This window comes from Amblyomma americanum, chromosome 4 (genome assembly GCF_052857255.1).
Source record: "Amblyomma americanum isolate KBUSLIRL-KWMA chromosome 4, ASM5285725v1, whole genome shotgun sequence".
In the NCBI taxonomy this organism is placed as follows: domain Eukaryota; kingdom Metazoa; phylum Arthropoda; class Arachnida; order Ixodida; family Ixodidae; genus Amblyomma; species Amblyomma americanum.
This window is the reverse complement of record NC_135500.1, coordinates 201482013-201503532: the sequence shown is the minus strand read 5'-3', so window position 1 is coordinate 201503532 and position 21520 is coordinate 201482013. Positions and strand designations below refer to the sequence as shown.

Here is a 21520-nt window from a genome sequence, read left to right as displayed (position 1 = left end):
TGCAGTATAGTTCTTGTAAGCCTTTTGTGCTTGTCAGACACCTTGCCGTAACTATCGATGCTTAGAAATGCCAAGGCGGCGCACATAATTGTTCAAATGCTCATTGAAGAAAATCGATCCTCGAAAGGCTGGGACACAGTGACGAAAGGTGGAGCAGTTTTGCGGGCGGGTGCATGCTGGTAGAGCGGTGACAGCGCCACCGTTCGGAGAGTTTGACGGGTCGTTGGTCAGAGTGGTCATTCGGCTTCGTAGGCGGATTTCCAGATATCGGCGAGGCAGACGGAAGAGTGAAACCGGTAGAAAAGCATCAGCGGCACAGTGGTGTGCTCGACGAAGACCCATGCGCGCAGGCCGAAGTACCCCGTGCCCATGAAGAACTTGCCGACGGCCTTGCTCTCGAAGGTGTACACGATCCACATGGTGATGTTGAGCACGATGAGGAACGACACGATTTCCCGGCCGGGTTTCTTGTAGCGCAGCGCGGGACTGTTGCTGCACCTTCGCAACCCGTCGATGATGAGTGGCGTCTGGGTGACAACTTGCACCACGGAGAAGAGCTGCAGTAGGGCGGGAAGAAGTGTGCGCATCATGTTAGCTAGGCTGCACTGGTAGTCGGAGTTACGCTATATGACAGTTGAAATTCGCTGTGACAACTGGAGACACGCGAAGGCGGGATCTAACAGGAACACTGCTACCTCCCCGCGCGGCGTAGTGTGCCTCCTTTGTTGTCCCTTTTTTTCTCTCCCGTTGATTGTCCTTCGATCATTCCCTACACTGACTTGCCCAAGATTTCAAGCCTACTATCAAACCACATGGCGGCCATTACGTCATGGAGTTCATTAACACAAGACCAAGGGACCTTTTGTAGTGCGTCTCCGTTGTTCATTTATGCAGATGAGTCAGCGATGTGACCAGGCATCAGCACTAGAATTCTGCTGCCTAAGAAGCCATCGCTTTTAATTACAGTGCATACTTAAGAGCCGTGCTCACTGCATATTGCCACGCCATTAAAATGACACTTGAGGACCTTTCTCTGTTCGCACATTTGAACTGCGCCACTTATAGTAGCGTCAGGGCGACAAGTCTTATCGGTAGAAAGCGCCATCTACTCGAGTGCAGCGGATTCAGAGAGCCAGGTGAGCTCACCTGGAGCGCCATGCGGACGTAGCTGCCTCCCTCTTCCAGCTCGGCGATGACCACCAGCGTGGCGTGGACAAAGTAGAAGGGGATGGGGATGAAGAGCAGGAAGTCGTCCAGCATCGTGATGGGATGCCCGTTGACGTCCAAGGTGGCCACGCGGCCGTACGCCAGCAGGCAGGCGACGAAGGCCAGCGCCACTAGCACGCCCTCCTGGCCCAGGTAGACGGCGACGCCGGTGCTGCTGTACCTGCGCAGTGAGGGAAGCAACGACCTTGCATGTGCTGAGACCGAAGCAAGAGCGCTTGGCCGATGATGCGGTCTGCGCTGCCAGTTCAGAAATGCCGGCACATCGGCGGATTCATACGCTCATGACCTGTGGAGGCCCATTAATATTTGTGCCCCATCCACCTTGAGGATGAAACGCCAGGTTTTCGCGCGCACTGGATAGATCAAGGGGCGAAAGTTGCAGCGATTACTAACGGCCAGTGCCAGCGCGTGCAGTCTAACGCGATTCGAAGGTGATCCCTCCGGGCTTAACCTAGTTTGATTAAACTGCTCTAACACGGTTCGTTTTTGCAAGATGACTGCAATGAATATGAGCTTCGCTAGCCAAAGGATTCCTATCTCCTGCATCCTCATGTTTACTGCGGATTAAGTTTGTTTATTGGGGTTAAACGTTTCGAAGTCACTCAGGCTATGAGGGACGCCGTAGTGAAGGGCTCCGGAAATTTCGACCACCTGGGGTTCTTTAACGTGCACTGATATCGCACACTACACGGGTCTCTAGAATTTCGCCTCCATCGAAATTCGACCGCCGCGGCCGGGGTCGGACCCATGTCTTTCGGGTCAGCAGCCGAGCGCCATAACCACTCAGCCACAGTGGCGGCTGTGAACTAAGTGACCGTCACGTAAGGAAAAAGTTTTGGTCCGTTTCGCCAGGAACGAACGATGTAACCTTCCAGTCGTGGTAGTCTGTATATGCCATTCGTGACGGTGCGAAAACAAGCCTCCTGCAAATTCCCGGCATGCTCCTTGAAAAGTTCGACCCAGAACAGTCACGCATGGTGACTCTGCAGTTACCAGCAGCAACGAGAAATAAGGGAATGCAGAACATTAATAATAGTCACTGGCGATTGTGCTGGAAGACATCGAAGAGCCGTAAAATACTAGTTCCTTAACTAAAATGCCTAAATTATGTTCACTTAAAGTGGCTCTGAAAGAGGCCTTCAATAAAGTTGATGTGTTCTTGGGATGTTAAAGGACGCCGCTTCTCTAATATCCTCCGGCAAGAATTTTTAAAATACTTTTTGTAGAAGTTGAGTTTTCTGTAGCCAGCATTTAAATTTCACTGTCTTCGCACCTTTCCCTCTACTCTCATCACTATTAGCATGCTCTAAGGTCGACGCTCCAGCGCAGGCTCTACCGCCGATGAAGAAAACATTTTAATTGGAACTAGTATTGGTGGTTGGCCCTTATTCTGGGAATCCTTTGGATCTTGAAGCCGCTGTTTACATTTCGGTCAACGTACGCGCGATTCCCCAGAGGGGCGAAGCTTCCTGCCCATATAAAATGGTCTAAAGACGTTATAGACGTTCTATAGACTTTTATAGACTATATAGCCATTTTTATATTTTTCTTTTGTATATAGACTATCTATAGACTAAAGTCTATAACCTCTTTAGTTTTCTTGTGTATAGACAGTCTATGGACTACAGACTAAAGTCTATAACAGTTTTAATTTTTTTATTTGTCTAGACGGCCTTTAGACTATCTATAGATTATAGTCTATAACAGCCTTAATTTACCTTTGTAGAAGGTGTTTAGACTATCTATAGACTAAAGTCTATAACCGCCTTTATTTCTTTTTGTCTATGAATGGTCTATTGACTATCTATAAACTAAAGTCTACAACAGCATTAATTTTCCTTTGCCTATAGACGACGAATATATATATATATATATATATATATATATATATATATATATATATATATATATATATATATATATATATATATATATATATATATATATATATATATATATTGTATACTAAAGTCTATAACCGCCGTAATTTCCTGTTGTTTATGGACAATCTATAGACTAAAGTCTAAGCCTCCTTAATTTTCTTTTTGCTATAGATAGACAATAGACTATCAATAGACTAAAACCTAGAAAGAACTTAATTTTTTTTGTCTATTAACGGTCTGTAGACTATATATCTATACCGTTTATAACAACCTTAATTTTCCTTTGTCTATAAACGGTCTATTACCCATAGACCAACGTCTATACCAATATCAGTTTCTTTTCGTCTGTAGAAGATACTCTATACTGCCTTTCGACTAAGTCTATAACAATTTCAAGTTCTTTTTTGCACTTCATGCCGAGAGAAACCCTGCTACAGAAACTATGGCTAGAGTCCTCCACCTCCTTCGCTGTTTCGGGAATTAAAAAATATTGGGTGAGGACAATACAACGGCCTCCTGTATATTGTTTTTACAATCCTTGAAAAGCTCCTTTTTGTTTCACGGTGAAGTACATTGCAAACACAAATAAGGAACATATGCTAACAGGCAAAGCGAGGAAAGACAGCCTATCCAGAAGTAAGGGTGCTCTTAAACTGTACCACATCAAGCGAATACGCTTTCCCTAAAAGGAATCACTTGAGACAATTTCATTCCATCTTTCGATCGTTACTGCCCACCGCGTTTAACTCAGAAACTTCTCATCAGTGGTTCCATATTTCAGTTTAAAACTTTCGGAAAAATAAAGGTGGAAGACGGGTGTGAGTATTCAAGGATGTGCCCATCTTTTAGAAGCACCGCTAGAAGTGTCCAAGAGCAGGGTCCTCTGTGGGCCATTTATACCTCTGCCGTTTGCATCCACGTGTAAACGTGCTGCGACGCAACAATCACAAAGGAAATATTTTTTCGTCCCTCCTCATTACCTGCTGCTTCGCGGCCGATGACAGGCTAATGTCGCCCATACCAGTTTTCCAAACAAACTAACACGCACAAAAAACTTTACGGTTTGAAACTTTTTAATTATTTGAATAGTGTGCCACATACTATTCGGGGCGAGACTCGGCGCGTATGGACAAATCAGTAAGGTTTCGGCTTCGTTTTCGCGAAGACAATACGGTTTTTAAAGCGCGCGAGTGGAGAACTTAAGTTTATAAACCGATTACCCTCCGTGGTCTTGGATACCAGATCAAGCTGAACGCAGCAAGAGTGCGAATGGCAAAGATACGACCGTGAAATGGATTTCTGTTTCACGTTTTACCAATATTACCCAGAGACGGCGGAAAATCATTCGGGTTGCCAGCAACTGTGTGCGCGGATGAGTGTCATCGCCATGGTCGTCGGCGAGCTCTAGCGTGGATTGCATCGGTTATGTTTTGAGTGAAATCCAACTTAATCATCCACTCACGGTAAGCCTACACGATTATGTTTTATCAATTTGGTCTCCTAAACCACTCTAAGACGAGCCGTGTGTGTAGAACAGATTATTAGCGCAGCGACAAACTTCCATCCTCGTTTGTAAGCAGCGGTATGTCGCTTGTGTCTGCGCCGCTATGTTGTTCGTACGCACGGAAAAGCAGACGGTGTGAAACCCGTGATGATAAGCTGCTCGCGAGCTGTCTGCTGGTTTTTTCGTCTTGCAGGGTAGATGCACGGCCAGAAATATCAGTTTGTCCGTGAATGACGGCCGAAATTGAACTACGCGTTAGTGCCGTGTGAGCTCGATTTACTTGGCGCATCCGGAAATGCACACTCACGTTCTGGGGTGGATTGCATTTGTTTTTTAATCTTTGTGTTACCGCCTGTCCGCATCGTGGAGTGCTGTTCATTGAGAGGTGTGCATTGCTTGTTACGTGCAGACGCTCGCTTGGCGCGCGTCGTGGACAGCGACGTTTCTTTCTACAAAGATGTTTTGTAATTCTTTTTAGACAGGAGCGCGGGACGTTTGTCAAAGTTCCATTCAAGCTGTGCTGGAGGAATGCTAACAGTGTGATAGTTCAATAAAACTCGTAAACGGTCAGCGTGTACAAAGACCGCGAAGAACCTACGAGCTGCATCCCGTCTCCCTTTAAGTTGCACACGCATGGATTCGTCCGTTCCTGTTATCCGAGCCGCTGGTCTGCGCCTTCATTTTTAAACCCGAGTAAAGGTCGCCACGACAAAAGATTGCTTACATGTCGTTCCGAGAGGCTAGTTCATGAACCTGGCTCACGTGTGCACAAATTTCTCTTAAGAGCATTTGTGCAAGAGGCGCAGTATGCGTTTCTGTTCTCCGACTGCTACATTACGAAAGTGCCATAGTAACTCTGCGCTTATATGCGCAAACGAATGCAGTTCAGCTCGCGCTGTGTTATAGCGGCGCCTGTGGTTGAAGATATTGTTCCATTGAAATAATTCCTACTTGGAGTGTCCTTGTTGCCTTTCGTTGATATTTATAGCAACCTATATATTTATATTAAGGAAGCCAACAGTCACCGAAACTAAGGTGCATAGGGGAATGTTTCTATTTTTTATTTTTTTAAATATCTAGTGCCAATCAGTTTTTTTTAAAGAAAATTACTTATAAAGCAGCAGAAAAAACAACCATGCCGCCGGTGGGATCCGAACCCATGACCTCCGAATATCGCGTCCGGTGCTCTTACCAACTGAGCTACGGCGACGGCTGTCCAATCTGCTGCTTTCGTGGGTATTTATGTTTGGCGTGTAAGCGAACCTTGAGAGTGTTCACCAGCCGTATATGCAAGAACCTACATGCAAGAACCACCTTTTTACTGCACTGTTCGGACTGCAATTGAAGGGAAAACTAAGGGAATTTGAGACGTTATTCGTGGCAACGGGTATGTTGTCTCAAGCTCACGCCTGCTTTTGAAGCGGCGCAGCTGCAGCCAGCATGTGCTGCTCGAGTTTTTCTGGATAATGCGTTCGGAATGGAAGCGCTGCAAACCGCTCGTTTCTAAGACCGGGCGCTGGTGCATGACAGTGCTATTCCCTATCTGTACATCAAGATATCGGCGCAAAACTATGGCGAACAGGTTCACGTCTGCCCGATAGGTTTTACATGGCTTGTGCCTGTTTGAGTATCGGCGTAGGTACCAGGCTTCACGCGTGGTATTTTGACACGCGTGTTTAATAGCGGGTATAAGAATAAATGCGGTAATATTCTCCTGTTCGGATCCCTATGTAAGGAGCATTGAATGTGCATTTTATAGGGATGACATTGGAAACAGCTTGTAGCGAGTCAATGCTGATATGTTGCACAATTCTTCGAATTCTTCTGTTCCAACGTAAAAGAAATGCCGTACAGAGTTAGTATTGACAGCAGGTATTTAGTGCAGGCGGATATTGCTCCAGGGTCTATGTTACATTGTTTTATGAAAACCACTTAGAATTTTTCATGCGTATTTACTGAAATGATGAAGCCGGCGCGATGGCTCAGCGGTTATCCTGATCGTCTCATGGCCTGAGAGACGCGAGTTCGATCCCGGCCTCGGCGGTCGCATTTTGATGGAGGCGAAATGCCAGAGGCCCATGTACTATGCGATGTCAGTGCACGGTGAAGAATCCCAGTTGGTCGAAATTACCCGCAGCCCCTCATAACAGCGTCCCTCATAGCCCGAGTTCACCTTGGGTCTTTAAACCCCATGAAAACAAGTCAAAGCGATCAAGATTACATTTCTAGAATGGGATAGCCAAGATATGACTTCCTTTGTAAAGCATGTGTGTAGATATGGAGTACAATTTTTTTCTCAGTTATGCTTATATTGCCGCGAATCTTTGTAGTTTGTTCATTCTTTAAAGCTGTCGGCACGCCGCTTTATCGCTTTCGTTTGTGGCTCAAGACGCGACCAGATTTATCTCGATTGATCGCATCAAGGCGGGGCTGATTCTACACTGTTCTGGAATGTTTTAGTAACATTGCGCGCGTATCTGGAAAGTTCGGTATCAGCTTAAATTGAGTGCTGCTGAGAGCGGTAGGCATTCTGGTCGACGACCGCCGAGCAAGCTTGTTGTTACGCCGCCGCCAAGTCACACAGTTCTTCGCGGGCGCAAGTCAGCCCAAATAAAGAGCTTCGTTTGAAAGCTCTTTTCGCTGTCTTCCTGCTCGCTGGAATGGCGTCACCAGTAAGTCACAATATTTTTTCCTTCGCGCTGTACAGGTAAATATGCCTGGATGATTGACTGCAGACAACAGTCTGCAAGAATGCTTCTGAGGAAACTAGCCGGACCGTTACTTTCAACATTTATATAATGCGGTGCATTCTTATGGTGCATGTATTGCATATTCCCAGCCTCGTTAGCTTGGAAATAAACTAAATTTGTAAGTATACTGATCATCGTTTCATTTTTGAAGACCTTGTGGTGGCCCTTTTCAACGGTTGTAGACTGCCTATAGGCAGTCTATAGACAAGTGTCTATAGACAATGGTCTACTGAATGTTTAGTAGACAGGGCTATAGACAAAGGTGTATAACATTGGCAGGCCATTAACTACGGAATGTCTATACACAGTCTATAAACCTATCTACTGGACCAGTAGACTTTCGTCGACGGACTGTCTATAGACAGAAATTTTGGCTTTTTATAGGTTTAACGTCCCAAAGCGACTCAGGTTATGAGGGGCGCCATAGTGAAGGGCTCCGGAAATTTTGACCACCTGGGGTTCTTTAACGTGCAATGACATCGCAGATTACACGGGCCTCTAGAATTTTGCCTCCATCGAAATTCGACCGCCGCGGCCGGGATCGAACCCTCGTCGTTCGGGTCAGCAGCTGAGCGCCATGACCACTGAGCCTCCGCGGAGGCTCCCTATAGACTGAAATCTACAGGAAGTGTATGGCCATAAGTCTATAGATTCTCTATAGACTGCCAATAGACTATGCCGATTAGACTTTCAATAGACATTTGTTTAACACTGTCTATAGACAAAAGTACTAAAAGCATGGCCATAAATACAGATTGTTTATAAACTAGACTAGGATTTGTCGATAGAAAGTCTTCGAAGACTAAAGTTTATAGACAATCTATGGACTGTCTAAAGAAATTTTTGTAAGGGTTACCCGCCGGAGCGACGCTGCTGACTGGCCGCGCCCATGGTAGCTGCATGACGCCTGAAATAATGTTGCCAATCACAGCCTCTGAGCAGAATTACGTAGGAGCGTGCTAGGATGAAAAACTCTCCGGAAAGGACTCGCCAACTTTCGCGCGCTATTGTGGGGTCTCTGCCGTGTGTGTAGAAGGATATTATTTGTCTCAAGTGTTCATGACGTGAGAACGTAGTGACTGAGGGAGTTTTATGCACTCTCCTCAGAAGGTGTTTCCCCATGTGCTGTGCGATGTCAGTGCACGTTAAAGATCCCCAGGTGGTCGAATTGATTCCGGAGCCCTCCACTACGGCACCTCTTTCTTCCTTTCTTCTTTCACTCTCTCCTTTATCCCTTCCCTAACGACGCAGTTCCGGTGTCCGCCGATATATGAGACAGATATTGCGCCATTTCCTTTCCCCAAAAACCAATTTTCAATTCAAATTCCAGAAGTCCGTGTGCTGTGCGATGTCAGTGCACGTTAAAGAACCTCAGGTGGTCGAAATTTCCGGAGCCCTTCACTATACGGCGTCCTACAGAGCCCGAGTCGCTTCGGGACGTTAAACCTCCATAGACCAAACCTTTTTTCACACCCTCACCCACGTTGCCGTGTCACCGCGTCTTACCGCACCTCTCGTCAAGCAGCGCCACGTAGAAGATGACCATGACCACGATGGAGACGAGGAGGACGACGAAGCCCGCGAACAGACCCCGGTTGGCCGAGTGGCAGTCGGCGCTGATGACGAGGTTGTTCTCGGCCACCTCCTGGGTGACAGCACTGCAGCCTGTCTTGGAGCGGTAGCAGTGCCTGTGGGCAGACGTGCCCAGGTTCTGGAGCACGATGAACCAGACTCCGGCAAGCACCAGGTTGAACTCGATGGTGAACGGGTAGAGGTACGGCACGGGCCGCATGTACGCCGGGGAGAACAGGTCGGCCACAGCGCAGCTCCAGTTGCTCTCGAAATGGGGTCGCTCGGAGAAGTACAGCTCGCCTCCTGCGAATGGCGCCCAGTTGACTCCGCGGCACTTTCACAAAGCTCTCGCCAAGGTGCGCAGTCATATGACATGAGCGACGCAAAGCTGTGCACGTTGTGCGTCATCGCTGGGACAGTCCAGTCATAGGCAGCATTTTATAACGCACGAGTCACGACTGCAAGGACGCCAGAGAAGACCGCACCATCTTCCCCCAACCGAATCCATCACTCAATGCGGAACACACATCCTACGCCAAGTTAAGATTAGCACTTTCCTTACCCCACTAAAATGCTCTGCAATTTCGGATCGCGAGATACGGCTCGATCAGTCCCGAACGTCGAGGGAAGAGAGCAGACAGAATACTGCCATCACCTCTCCTATTAATTTTCGTACTCTCCCCTTCCTTCCGGTATGCTTTTTTTCGATCTCGGCGCAGCAAGTAGCCGACCATGGCGGAGCAGGCGCTCTTATTAACGGGGCCCCGGCATTGCCCCCCTATAAATGTTTTTTTTCCTCCTCGACTTTGGCGCTGCTTTCGTCGCATCCGATTTTATGTAACGCAGTTTACGAACGACCGTCACGAGAGTTACATGCTTGCAAAGGCAACTCAGGCTTTGAATGCACGCTTGACGTGTTCCTAAACGGGAGGATTGACAGCGTAAGCGGAGCGGAGCAGATCTAAGGGGATGGGGTAACGGAAGTCGGGTAAAGAATCCAGCCAATGGCGAAAGAAAGTAAAGGGTGGCAAATGACACAGTAAAATGGAGCTAGATTTAAGCACATGCCAGTACAGGAGCCATTCAATGGTATTCAAATAATAGCCTAAAGATGGGCCACAGCTGGAAGTAGCATTTGCGAACAATTTTGGCCTGAGGCTTAGTCAAAGATGACCGTTTTCAACGACGGACCCATAGGTAAAAATTTAATGTAGAAACTTCTGTGCAGGACGTTAAAACCTCAGCTACAAAAACGAAGTCTTACGTAATAAATGCTTGGTACTCATTACAGTGCATGAAGGGGTAGAGAGGGCTGGCATATAAAAAAATAAATCCTCAAAGGTAGCACGATTTCCTACACAATGGGAATATTAGCTATATAGCTCACAGTGTTTAACAGAACAAACTGCGCTAACTTTGGAAAGATTCTTTCACGTTGCATTCGAAGGTTCAAAGGCCCAGAGGCACGCCTCTACTGTCGCATTTCATTGGGGCACCCTAACTGCGTTTTTTCCAAGATACAATGCTTCGTACGATAACTGCCTTTGACATCAGTGGTAAACAACCGTGCGGTCTCCGGCATGCTTGAATTGCATGGCGATACCTAGTAGCTTATCGCGTTATCTTTGAGTAGTCGTTCTGAATTGTTCCGGCTTTCGGTCTAGTGTTTGCTGTTTCTGTATGGACGCTTTCTTTTAACGACAAGCAGCCAGCAGAACTGCGGGAATAGGACAGATATTGTATGCCAGACTGTCTAGTGGTGCACGAACGTTAAACGGAAGAATAACCTAGCCACAACTTTATTGAAGAGGACTTCGATTTTTTTAACACCCGCATAAAAAAAAATACGAACTCACCTAAAAAGCTGACGTTTGCTCGCAGGGCGCTAGCGCCGGCGTTCTTGGCCTTGGAAGCCTTGATGACGTCACCGTAGGCGTCGTTAACAATGGTGCGAAACCAGAAAGCAAGGGTGGTGGCAAAGCAATGCATGATGCCGAATTTCGCCAGGATTAGCCACCGGTTTATTACGATCTGAAATAAAGGACAGAGAGCCAGGTTTTCGGGAGGTAGATGAGAGCGTTCATACTTCGTGAATACAATTTTCGCGGCAATAAAACTGTGCCCCAGATTTTATATAGCCAGAACAGCTGCCCATCTGAGAAGCCACTGCCCCTCTGAGGTGTGGTACTAAGCTCGAGCCTACTGGTTACAGTAGAGCGAGTGGTTCAAAACTCAGCTGCCAGCTTTTTGCACTCAAAGCGGTAGAAAAAGGAATTTCAGACAGCAGGTTAGTTTATGACATCGTGTACTCGGCGAATTATGCCATTGACTTCCTAGTTAAACACCGTACACAATGCACTGCGCTTCGTAACAAGAAACAATATCTTAACAGCTGTATATGCTGCCGCGCTCGCAGGGAGAAACTGATCCAAACGACTGTCTTTTTCGGTACGACCAACTGGTAGAAGCCGTCATGTTCTACCCCACCGTCTCTTTAAAGAACTGGTAGAAGTAGTCATGTCAGAATGCCGGAAGCACGAATACTGACGTTGGAGTACTTGAAGAGGAAGTAGAGCTGGTAGAACGAGAAGAGCGGTCGCAGCGTATGCACCAGGAGCAGGGCGATGTCGGTGCACACCTCCCCGGCGTGCATCCACGCGATGATCTCCTGGCCCAGCAGCAGGCCCTCGTGAATCAGGTGGCCGCAGCAAAACACTGCATGTCAGCGCACGAGCACAGTGCGGCAAGCAGGCGCGTTGGACCCAGAGCGTCGGCACTGGAGGGTCTAATTGACCGGTGCGTCAATCAGGGCACGATACATTCACTTGCCCGATGCTTCCTCAAAGAATTAAAAAAGAAATAATGTCACCAAAGCCGTTATTTAGTACCAGTGCTGCCATCTGTCGGCAAATCTCCCCCCCCCATCTCAAGAAAAAAAATGCTTTGGAAGAAACATGACAAGCTGGACTCGTCATGAGCCAGAAATGACAGTCTGCTTATGCCGAGCCTGGCTCGTCAAACTCCGCTAGGGGGCTAAGCTGCCTATGTACTAGGAACCGCCGAAAAAATACGAAAAAACCTCACCGCACGCTTATGGGTTGGTAACGCGAGCGTCTGAGCGTTAGCTGTGGCGTGAGAGCAAAGGAATTTTATGCTGCTACTGGCCCCACAGTGGCCTCGCAGTGTCTTGGCGCGCTGCCAAGTTCGCCGGGCGAGCCATCGCCGCCAGCGCTAGGGCCAGAGTAAAATCGCGAAAAGGTTGCGAGCTTGTAACGTGTGTGATCCATCTCTAGCTTTCTTGTGATCGCGAAGAAATGTAGACGTATTAGAGCTGATATATGAGAGTGGTTGTTCAAACCACTGCTCCCATCGGTAAAAATGCATCTCCATCATACGAGCTCAGCGCCTCCAGCACCTACCAGCATATCGCGAGTACGATGCTAAAGCTCTGTCAGGCCACAGCTGGAATGGCCTATGGTTAGTGCATTTTTACCGATGTGTGGCCGAATTTAACTCGCGAGTGCCCAGCTGTGGGCTTGCGTTCTGCTTCGCTAACGGCGCAATACTGAGGAAAGAACTAACAGGCGACTGTGTATCCACTAGGCTACCGATGCGGGGGCCTAGGGGTTAGAGCACCTGCCTCATATGGGGGAGGTACTATGCTCGCATGTGGGAAATGCATTTTTGCCGGTGGATTCCCGGAACTACACCTACCGGAAGTTGCTTCGGCGGAAGCACCCTCCTTGTCCGGATGATGTCATTAGGGCTACGCGGATGGCGTCGACGACAACGAGGCAAAACTGAGGGAAGAGTTCAGAAGATCAAACTCTCTGAAAAAATGCTGTGCGTGTATGCGATAGGCAGAGGCAACGGAAGCAAGCATTGTGCTGCCTTCGTGTTATTATATGCTTCGGTCGTTTGCGGACTTGTCACTTGGAGGAGTCTATTGATGTAGCTTCTAATGAATTTAATAACGATACATTTGTACGAGGGACTTTCTGCGCGGTAAATTATAGCCGAAAATTTTGCGTTAGCCTGCCAGCTAATGAAAATGTTACCAAGAAGGGCAAGGGAGCAACCGCTTTGTAGAATATGCCTCTTGTGGTAACGTGACTTGGGTACGTGAGTAGGGAGCATATATGGATGAAAGGGGATGAACTGCAACAATCAGTTCACCATCAGTTCTCTGCATTGAAGCAGGGCGAACACTTCGGGAATTCTTTCATGCTGTGCCGATGAGAGTGCGCTGCAACACGATCTCAACGCGCAGACCCACCCGTCATGCCGGCCTTGAGGTAGAAGCTGCCGCTGTGTCTTCCAGTGAGGTACGTGTACCCGTTGGGCTGTCCCAAGTAGCAGCCCTTCCAGTCCAGGGCGTCCTTGGTGACCACCGACTCGGCGTCGCTGCCGCTGTTACGGTGGTCACTGCCGCTACTGCTGCTGTCGGAGCCGCGCCCGCAGGACATGGTCGGTGCTCGAGAGCGGCGCGCATCGTGAAAAGCCAGGTCCATGTGCAGGAACACCAGCCACAGAAGACCCAGCACACACACTGTGCACGCGAACGCCTGCGACGCCAAGTAACATCACATTTTAGTGACGCCGAAGAAAGACATGCGGCCAGACCGAGAACGCTGAACAGCTTCACCCCGGTTCTCGGTTTTCCGCGGTTGCTTCGGGGTCAGCCAGCCATCCCCCCAGGTTACACATGGAATCGGATACCCTGCATATATGCACTGACAAAGCTATAACAGTCCACATTTATGGTTACGGCCTATGCGAGTTGTTACCATGTCGTTATTAAAAGGAGCTGAGAGTAATCATTATTATGGGTGCATGTTGTACAGTTTCCTCTAAGAGACACTATTAGACCTTTTATCGAACGAGCGCTGTTCTTGCAGGGAAAATAAATGCACCTAACGCGTGTAAACGGCAGGGAAGCTGGTCTAGAGAGGATTCCAGTTTCAAGAAGCGAATGGACAACGTATTGCGCCTGCAAAACTTTTCCGCAGAAGAAACTTAAGTCCCAAGCCAGCGGTTTCTACACTGAAGCTTTAGTCGAAGAAGGAGCTCTATGCGCGTCGATTCTCCCTTGCTGTGATAGCTATAAACAACATGTTCACAAACATTTTGTCACGACAGGCAGATCAAGTATGAACGTAACCGCGCCACAATTTTTTACTTTGCGCAGGTGAAGCGTGCTTCTGGAGTAAAGGATACCAATTTGTGGTTTGTGGCTTCAGCAGCAATGCGTCATCGTTGTCATATTCCGTCACTCTAAATTTGCGCTGAGACAACGTGTAAGCGTGGGATGGAGGGTGTTCAGGGAGAATGGCTTCAGAGAATATCGGAAAGGCACAGAGATGAACTGTCGTGCTCTAGTCGATTACTCTGCACTGAGGGCAGGAAAGAAAAAGCCATGAAATGTTACAGTAAGGGTAAGAATAGAGCTCATACGTATGTACACGTCCTGGACATGGCGGTCTTCTTCCTAATGCCGCTATAGCTGTCCAGTTTGGCGTAGAAAGTCTAGAACATCTTACGCTTAGCTTGCTCACGGCGATACGTTAAATACTTATGTGAGGAGAGAAAAATGCATTTATTGGATTTCGTTTCACACGACTGTGTAATTCCAAGCAGTCGAATTTTAATAAAGGACAAGTTAAAATGAAAAATCTCATGACATTAGCTGAGGAAAATATTGCAACCCTGTTTCTCTTCTGACTTACAGAATGCTCAAATCTGCGCTCGAAACAAAGCTGGAACGTATTCCAGTAGAGCGTTTCACTTAGCTCCAGACAAACGCTTCGAAGAAATTTGCCTTGATGGCCTGAAACAAAATAAAAAATCCACTCACATCGTCGAGTTCGATCGTGTGTCGGCCTATCCTGAGCGAAGGCTGTAGGACAGTCATCACCCCTCCGAACACCACGATGAGGGTGGCGTAGATGTAGCTCAGCAAAGAGGCCAGGTTGCTCCTGCGCATTGCGAGCGTGAAGTTGCGATAGTTTTCCGCCGTGCAGTCGAACTCCGCGTCCATGGCCGACCGCCACATCTCGAACAACGAGCACGACTGCGGCATTCGTCTCGGTGAGCCTGACACATGACCGATTTGGCTGCGGCCGGTAGCGCGCGAAAACAAAGGTGAGGTCCCGATAGCAGCCATTCCTTCGGACTCAGCTTATTTACTGTCGTGGCCAGCGATAAAAAGGGGGCGGGGCTCGGAACAAGGGGGAGCAGCGGGTGACGCACTCTTTCTTCTCATGAAAGGAGGGAGGGGGGGGGGGGGGTTGTCATCTAAATCAGTTGATCAGCTTCCAACCTTGTTGCCGCCTCCCCTACACGTAAAGCCGAGAAAAACTTCCGGAGTCCCTTGGTGCAAGGTTATCTAGCGAAACACGTTCTCTTTGTTTCATGTAAAAAAACAGAAGACACAAGGTCGTTCATTTTCACGAAGCCTTTTCCCTACACCTGTAGCTAAAATACAAGTACCACGAATGCTCCCGCTGGTAAATTCCATACATAGTAGCAAGGATTTTCCCTTGACATCGATCACCGTTTTGAGCAATAGCATTGTGTTCAGACAAGTGCGAGGTAAGCGTGCGAGATAAGACGCAGACGACGAACAATCAGGCTGGCGATGAACTCAAACGATTTATTGGGCCAATTTGTGCCCCCGCACACTGAAAACAATTTGGGGGGGGGGGAGCGATAGCACCAAGTGCTCTCGGCGGACGCCGGGACAAGAAAGGACATTGCTCTCGGCCGCATTCGATTCAAAGACGGCAACAAAATTTTGTGCTAAGGTGCTCGAGGCATCTGTACTACTCAGAAAAATTATAGAAAAGGCTGCCCGTAACAGTGAACGTTTCAGAGCACTCGGCTGGATCATAGCTGAGCACACAAAGTGATAAGACCGCGTGCCGGCACTTTTAACGAGAGAACATGAATAAAAACGACCATAACGCTTCAGGCCTACAAGCATTTAAAAATCCCAGGGAATTGCGCGTGTAAAGGAATCTGACATAGGTGAAAGGGGAAACGTATTGCTGAACGTCGAGTCAACTCCGCAGGCGATGCACTGGCCAGAATGGTCTCGCTGTCTACTTGATGATAGTGAAATTTTATGACGCAAGGGCATCGGCGGCCAAAGAGCGCCATGGCACAAGGAGTTTTTTTCGTTTGCTCAAGGTTGGGTCAAAGACCCATTTCCCAAGCATTTCACCCCGATTAAGCAGAGCACCAGGCTAGGGGAAGCTTGTACCCATTCTATCAGCGGTGGGTAACCGGCGGCCCTAGGGATCGAACCCCGCAACTCCCGCTAAGAACAATTGAGAAAACATGACCGCAGCGGTGACCTAGTTGTTGAGCACCTGCCTCGCATGCCTCGCTCTACTTAAGAGGCTCAGCAAAATTGAGAAAACATGTACCACAAGTTGCTGCGGTGACGTTGCGGAACTAAGCATGGTTCGAGTCAGTCTGGCCGCAAATTTCACAGCAGCAGTGAACACACATACTGTTGACAGAGCAGCAGCCGCTTATTTGTGTTTCAGGAAGCCATTCACTATATTTTCCGCTGAAAGAAGCGAAGCCTTAAAGCGAACTCCATACGCGAGAGCAGCGGCTTACATTTTAACTGATATGGCTTTAACGTTATTTAAGCGCTTAGTTGATACAGTGAAGACGAATATCACCCGGTGTTTTCGTTTACTGCCGGACATCCATTCCGAATGGTTGGCCCTACCATCAGGAGCACCTACAGCGTACAAAGTTAAGGTGGGTTGTCACAACGCGACGTGAGCACAAGTGGACTAAACCAGCGAGCTACTGCGCTTTTCCTTGCATTATGATTCCCTTATTGATTTCATTGTTTATTTTCATATTTATGCGAGGCCGAGGGAACAGTTACATGGGCGCAGCTTGAGGAGCTCTCGGGTCTCGCCCACCTTTAACAAGCAGTAGCACACGTACTCACAATCTCAGCGACATTGACAAAAAGGATCAGCCTCAATCTCGTACTCCTGCAGGGTTTACCTATCATATTATAAGTACTTAAAGCGCTGCCTTTGAATATTTGTTGTCGTACCCCGTAGAACAGGGCATAAACTTGCGCATATCTGTCCTGTTTAAACGAGATATGCATCGTGAGACATGCATGTGTTGAAATGCCACCTTTCTTTGACAGCCTGTCGCATCCTTAAAGTCCCTACGTTCTTCGTGCCCCGTGTGCTGAAGGCAAAGTCATTGGACAGTTGTTGCAGGTAACATTGCAAGCATACGACAACACCATCCAAGTTTTTCGGTACGGGCTCGACGCTAGTGCGCATGCGTGGAGGTGCTTCAGTGGATTCTGCGCGTGCGCATTGGCGGCGATCGCGTGCCACAAGCCGTAATCTGATATCAAAGGCCCTTGAAGCAATCAACCGGCCCTACTCCTGCATGTATCATTCGAACACTGTCCTTCAGGGATCGTGTAACAGTGGATACAAAATTTTGTATTTGCAAGGCGTTTTTGAACCACAAAGACGCGTTCACGAAAGCATAATAAAAGAAAGTAAAATTCACAGGGGCACCTAATTTCATTATGCATTAGCACTGCAGTATGTGATGTCACTTCCGGTCGAGTGACGTCACTTCGTTCCAGCCAATGGGAACGCTCCCGTCTGGTGACATTTCCCTCCAGACAATATGAATGCTTCGGTCCGGTGATGTCAGTTCCCTCCAGCCAATGGGCAAATTTATTGACTGACGACCCATTTTGGCCCTATGGGGGCTTCTGATGGTGTTCTTTTAAAAGAAAGATGGCAGAAGAAAGATGCAATGCACTCTGCGAAACACGTGTGGTCGAAGGATAGGTGCACTGCTAATGTTGCAGCGGACTGATTCCGGGACTAGCTGTGCAGAGAGGAAAGGACAGACGCAAATGGCAAGAGACCTTCAAGGGAGAGCGCTTCAAGCTCTCTAGAAGCCTTAATGGAGACCGCCAGTGGACTGACCAGAGCATGTCCTCGTTCTGCTTCCGGCTAAGGTCCACTGAGAAGGAGCGGCTCTGGACCCTTCGGCGCTCCTGGCGCCGCAAGCGACCCGTCGCGCAGGGCATGGAAGAGGAGCGCGGTCGGAACGCTATCGTCAGCGCCGGTTTGGCGCCTGCGACGTCCGCGGTGCGCACGCTAGACGAACGCATCTTCTGCAGGCCCTTGCGGTACTCCTGCGAGAGTGTACCGAAGTGACGACAGAGCACCAACAACACAATGCACTATAAAAGCCTCGTTTTAGTTGCATATTTCTATGTTTTCTACGTTCGACTTGACAAATACTTTTTGTTTAGGACTTGCGGGTAGCCTCCTTTCATATCCGGTCAATTCAGCTTCTGCTATGCTGACATTCTGGAGCGAAAGCTCCACTCTTGGAGCTGCAACTTTCAAGGTCCACAAGTTTTCACTTTGACCTTGAGCCAGGCTTCACACGTCTGACGTCAGACCACGTGACTGGCGGCAGCTGCAGCCGAGCTCCTCCTGCGCCGTGCCGCGCCTCCGCCGTGTCACGTGACATGACCACGTGATTAGCGCGCCTCGCCGCGCTCGCTTCAGTCGGAGCCGCTGGGGGCTCGGCTCTGCAGAGCGATTGAGGCCGGTCTTTCGCTTAATTGTCTCATTAGGTATAACTGAGTTGAACCCCAGCTATATATTTTTGAGGTTATGTGAAACATTGTAAACGCGGTATATGATAACTGCTGAAGGGTTGGAATTTGGCTGCAGCCAATCGTTCTTTCTCTTTCGTGCCTTTTCGCTCTTCGATTTTTATTACGCCACACAGAAATCAGTCAGCATTAGTACTCATATGAAAGGATACGTCTCAAGCAAAACCGACCTGCATGGTATTTCCAGATGTTATTTTAGTAGCAGGTGCCTTTAGACTATTCACTCATTCACATAGATTTTGCGGGTGCCAGGAGGATTTTGCGTGGCAGCCTTGTAACCCGCCAGTCGCCATACTGTTGCGAGACTCGAAAGGGCAGCTCTCGGCCCAAACGAATTGGGGAGTGGGCAGCGCACTCCGCTTCTTTAACCGGTAAACTGCGGCCGAATAGGTGGGCCGAAGCACGGTGACAAACCTGGCGTTCTTCATATAATATTTTACTCTGCCGCGACGGGATGCGACCATTACCTTGTTGCGCGTCACGGTTGCCTTCATAGTCGCGATTGACGTCACATGAATGAGGTCTACAGGAGGAATAGGCTATTGAACTGTGACAGATCCTGTCGCAACATCTGTTAAAACTTGTGTGTTTGAGTTCTGTTATTCTCTCTCTCTCTCAAGAAAAGCAATATAGCTAGCGATGGGCAATTCTAGACGAGTATATAGTCGGTTTGCAGGTAGGCGGATACCTATTCATACATTGTTTCGACGGGGTTTTGAAATGGATTTATTGATCGGGTGGAAGGCGAGCATTGACACATTGAAAAACATACGAATTTTGCATTCCGTCTTATTTTTGCCTTTGAGTAATGCTGACTTTAGCCCTGAATTACAATGGCGTTGAAACAGGTTACATCTATAGAAGTCGCACAGTGAGCAGGCATATCTTAGCATAAGGCACGACTGTGGGTTTATGAACAGACTTCTGTACTGTGCGATTACGACCGACACCGGTCCTGTGCACGGGGGCGGGGGTGTATACTCGCGCAAGTGAGTACGGCATGCGACTTTATAAGCGCCTCACGCATGCGCGAAATTTGCGCCTACGTGTTTTGTACTTACTACTTTGCGGACAGTCCTACAAAATGACGCACACGCCTGAGTGATATCATAGAACAACGGACGCACAACGCTCTGCAGATGGTGATAATCATGTTATCGATAAGAAAACGAGGGGGTTTCTCGTAAGGCGAAAAGAGTAAAATACGTTGCAACCACGGGATTGCGAAGCTGCTATCTCCTGGCACCTCGGAACATTTTATCACGTGCGGGATCGAGAGCAGTGACGTGCGCTTATTCCGTAATTAGAAACTTGATTAATGCTGTTTGAGAGATAAAAAGAACACTGATAAACTACTGAATGCATGGGAAATTGTCTGCTGATTACCGAAAGATTGGCATTTCGCGCATTACTTTACGAGATAAGAATCACGATACTGTTCATTAACGAATCACGTAACTATTCGTTTGGTGAAAGAGGAAGTGTTATGAAGACGAAAGCGAAAGTAATATCTGGCGGTAGGCGCCAGTTTTTTTTTTTTTTTTTTGCTGGTGGTGTGGCTCGCACCACTTCGACATCACCATAACCGTCGAATTCAGACGTACCCTGCTAGATTAATTAATAACACGTAATTATAGTCAGTCCTAAGTCTGGTGCGTTGCCTGACAAATGACGGTCAACATGTACAAAAACGAAGTACATGATTCTAGATGCACGGTTGCTCTTTGACGAGCACCTTTGCTCCGCGGAGCAGTCTGTTCGTTAGGAACTATCCTTACGCATAGCCTTCGAGCACCCGTTCCAGCTACCTCACTCGGCCCCGAGAACCCTATCTTCTCGCCAGAGAATAGCTCAGGCACATTAACAGTAGCTTCCGTGTGTCGGGTGGTCGATGCTTTCTCAAAACCTTCAAGCACCCAACACATAGCAGCTGTAGGGGGTCTCGAGCAGGCGGAAGGTGGTATAGGCGGAAGGTGGTATACGGCGATATGCGCAACTCTGACATCTCAAAACGCGAAAGCGAACGCAAGGTGGCCTCGCATGCCTACTGACCGCAAGCTCCGGAGTGCCGACGAATGAATCCAGTTGGATGTTGTCCTTTGTCGTAGCCAGCTCGCATTTTCGGTGCACCATCTTCATGCCGAGCACCTTCGCCGCATCCCCCCCTTCGTACCGCCCGGTGTCCGACATGTCCTGCTCGCGGACCACTTCGCTGCTCGCCGCTGCAGACACGACACACACTGGCGACACTGTTTGCGGCCTATTTCACTGCGGAAGCGTTCGAAACTTGTGCGCATTGAAGGGATTACGAGCGAGAACAAGACCGCTCATGATTTGGCTGACGCGCAAGGTGAGATAGCAGCGGGGAAGAGAGTGTGTTTGAAATCGGAGAGTGATAAGGCCGCGGCCAATACGCCTTTGTGTCAGATTGTGTGTGAGTTCTGTGTGCGCGCATGCATGCTCGTGTTCTAATGCTGGGAATTTATCGCGCCAAACCAACATCGAGGGTAACGAAGCGTGCCGTACGTGATGGATCCCGGCAATTTTGGCCACCTGGAGTTCTTTAACGTGCATGCCTTGTCGCAGAAACGCGTGATAAGGCAAATCGACGTTCACGGTCAAATTAGAGGCGATATTTGTAGGCCTCCAGTCGAATGCCCGGATGTTTGAGGAACCGTGATTCCATCGGTTGTCGAATCTCGGCAAGACGTTCTTCGTTACAAAAGCCAAGTATGTGCATGCGACGAGTAATCCGTGAAGCCTTCTCAGTGTTCGGGGGTATACTGCTGTATTATAACAGTGTTGCGATGTAACGAAGCAGACGTAGTTTATACGGACTATCGATAAGTTATTTGACAACATGACCAACTATACGCTGTAATGAGAA

General features: G+C 48.3%; 1 protein-coding gene across 1 annotated transcript; it reads right to left on the bottom strand.

The window, feature by feature from the left end:
• Window positions 1–95: 95 nt before the first annotated feature.
• Window positions 96–20946, bottom strand: LOC144129075 (proton channel OtopLc-like). Its single transcript, XM_077662965.1, has 9 exons — window positions 20686–20946; window positions 17930–18141; window positions 14791–14911; window positions 13213–13501; window positions 11485–11651; window positions 10793–10967; window positions 8876–9239; window positions 1147–1387; window positions 96–557 (listed from the first exon to the last, which is right to left on the bottom strand). The coding sequence occupies exons 1-9, from the start codon at window positions 20821–20823 to the stop codon at window positions 237–239; spliced, it is 2028 nt and encodes a 675-aa protein (XP_077519091.1). The 5' UTR covers window positions 20824–20946; the 3' UTR covers window positions 96–236.
• Window positions 20947–21520: the final 574 nt, after the last annotated feature.

Coding starts and splice junctions, on each gene's coding strand:
- LOC144129075 (XM_077662965.1), bottom strand. CDS start 20,823: ATGTCGGACACCGGGCGGTACGAAGGGGGGGATGCGGCGAAGGTGCTC. Junction 11,652..13,212: donor CCTCAAGGCCGGCATGACGG/GTGGGTCTGCGC, acceptor GCTGACATGCAG/TGTTTTGCTGCGGCCACCTG. Junction 1,388..8,875: donor GTGGCGCTGCTTGACGAGAG/GTGCGGTAAGAC, acceptor CTCACTGCGCAG/GTACAGCAGCACCGGCGTCG.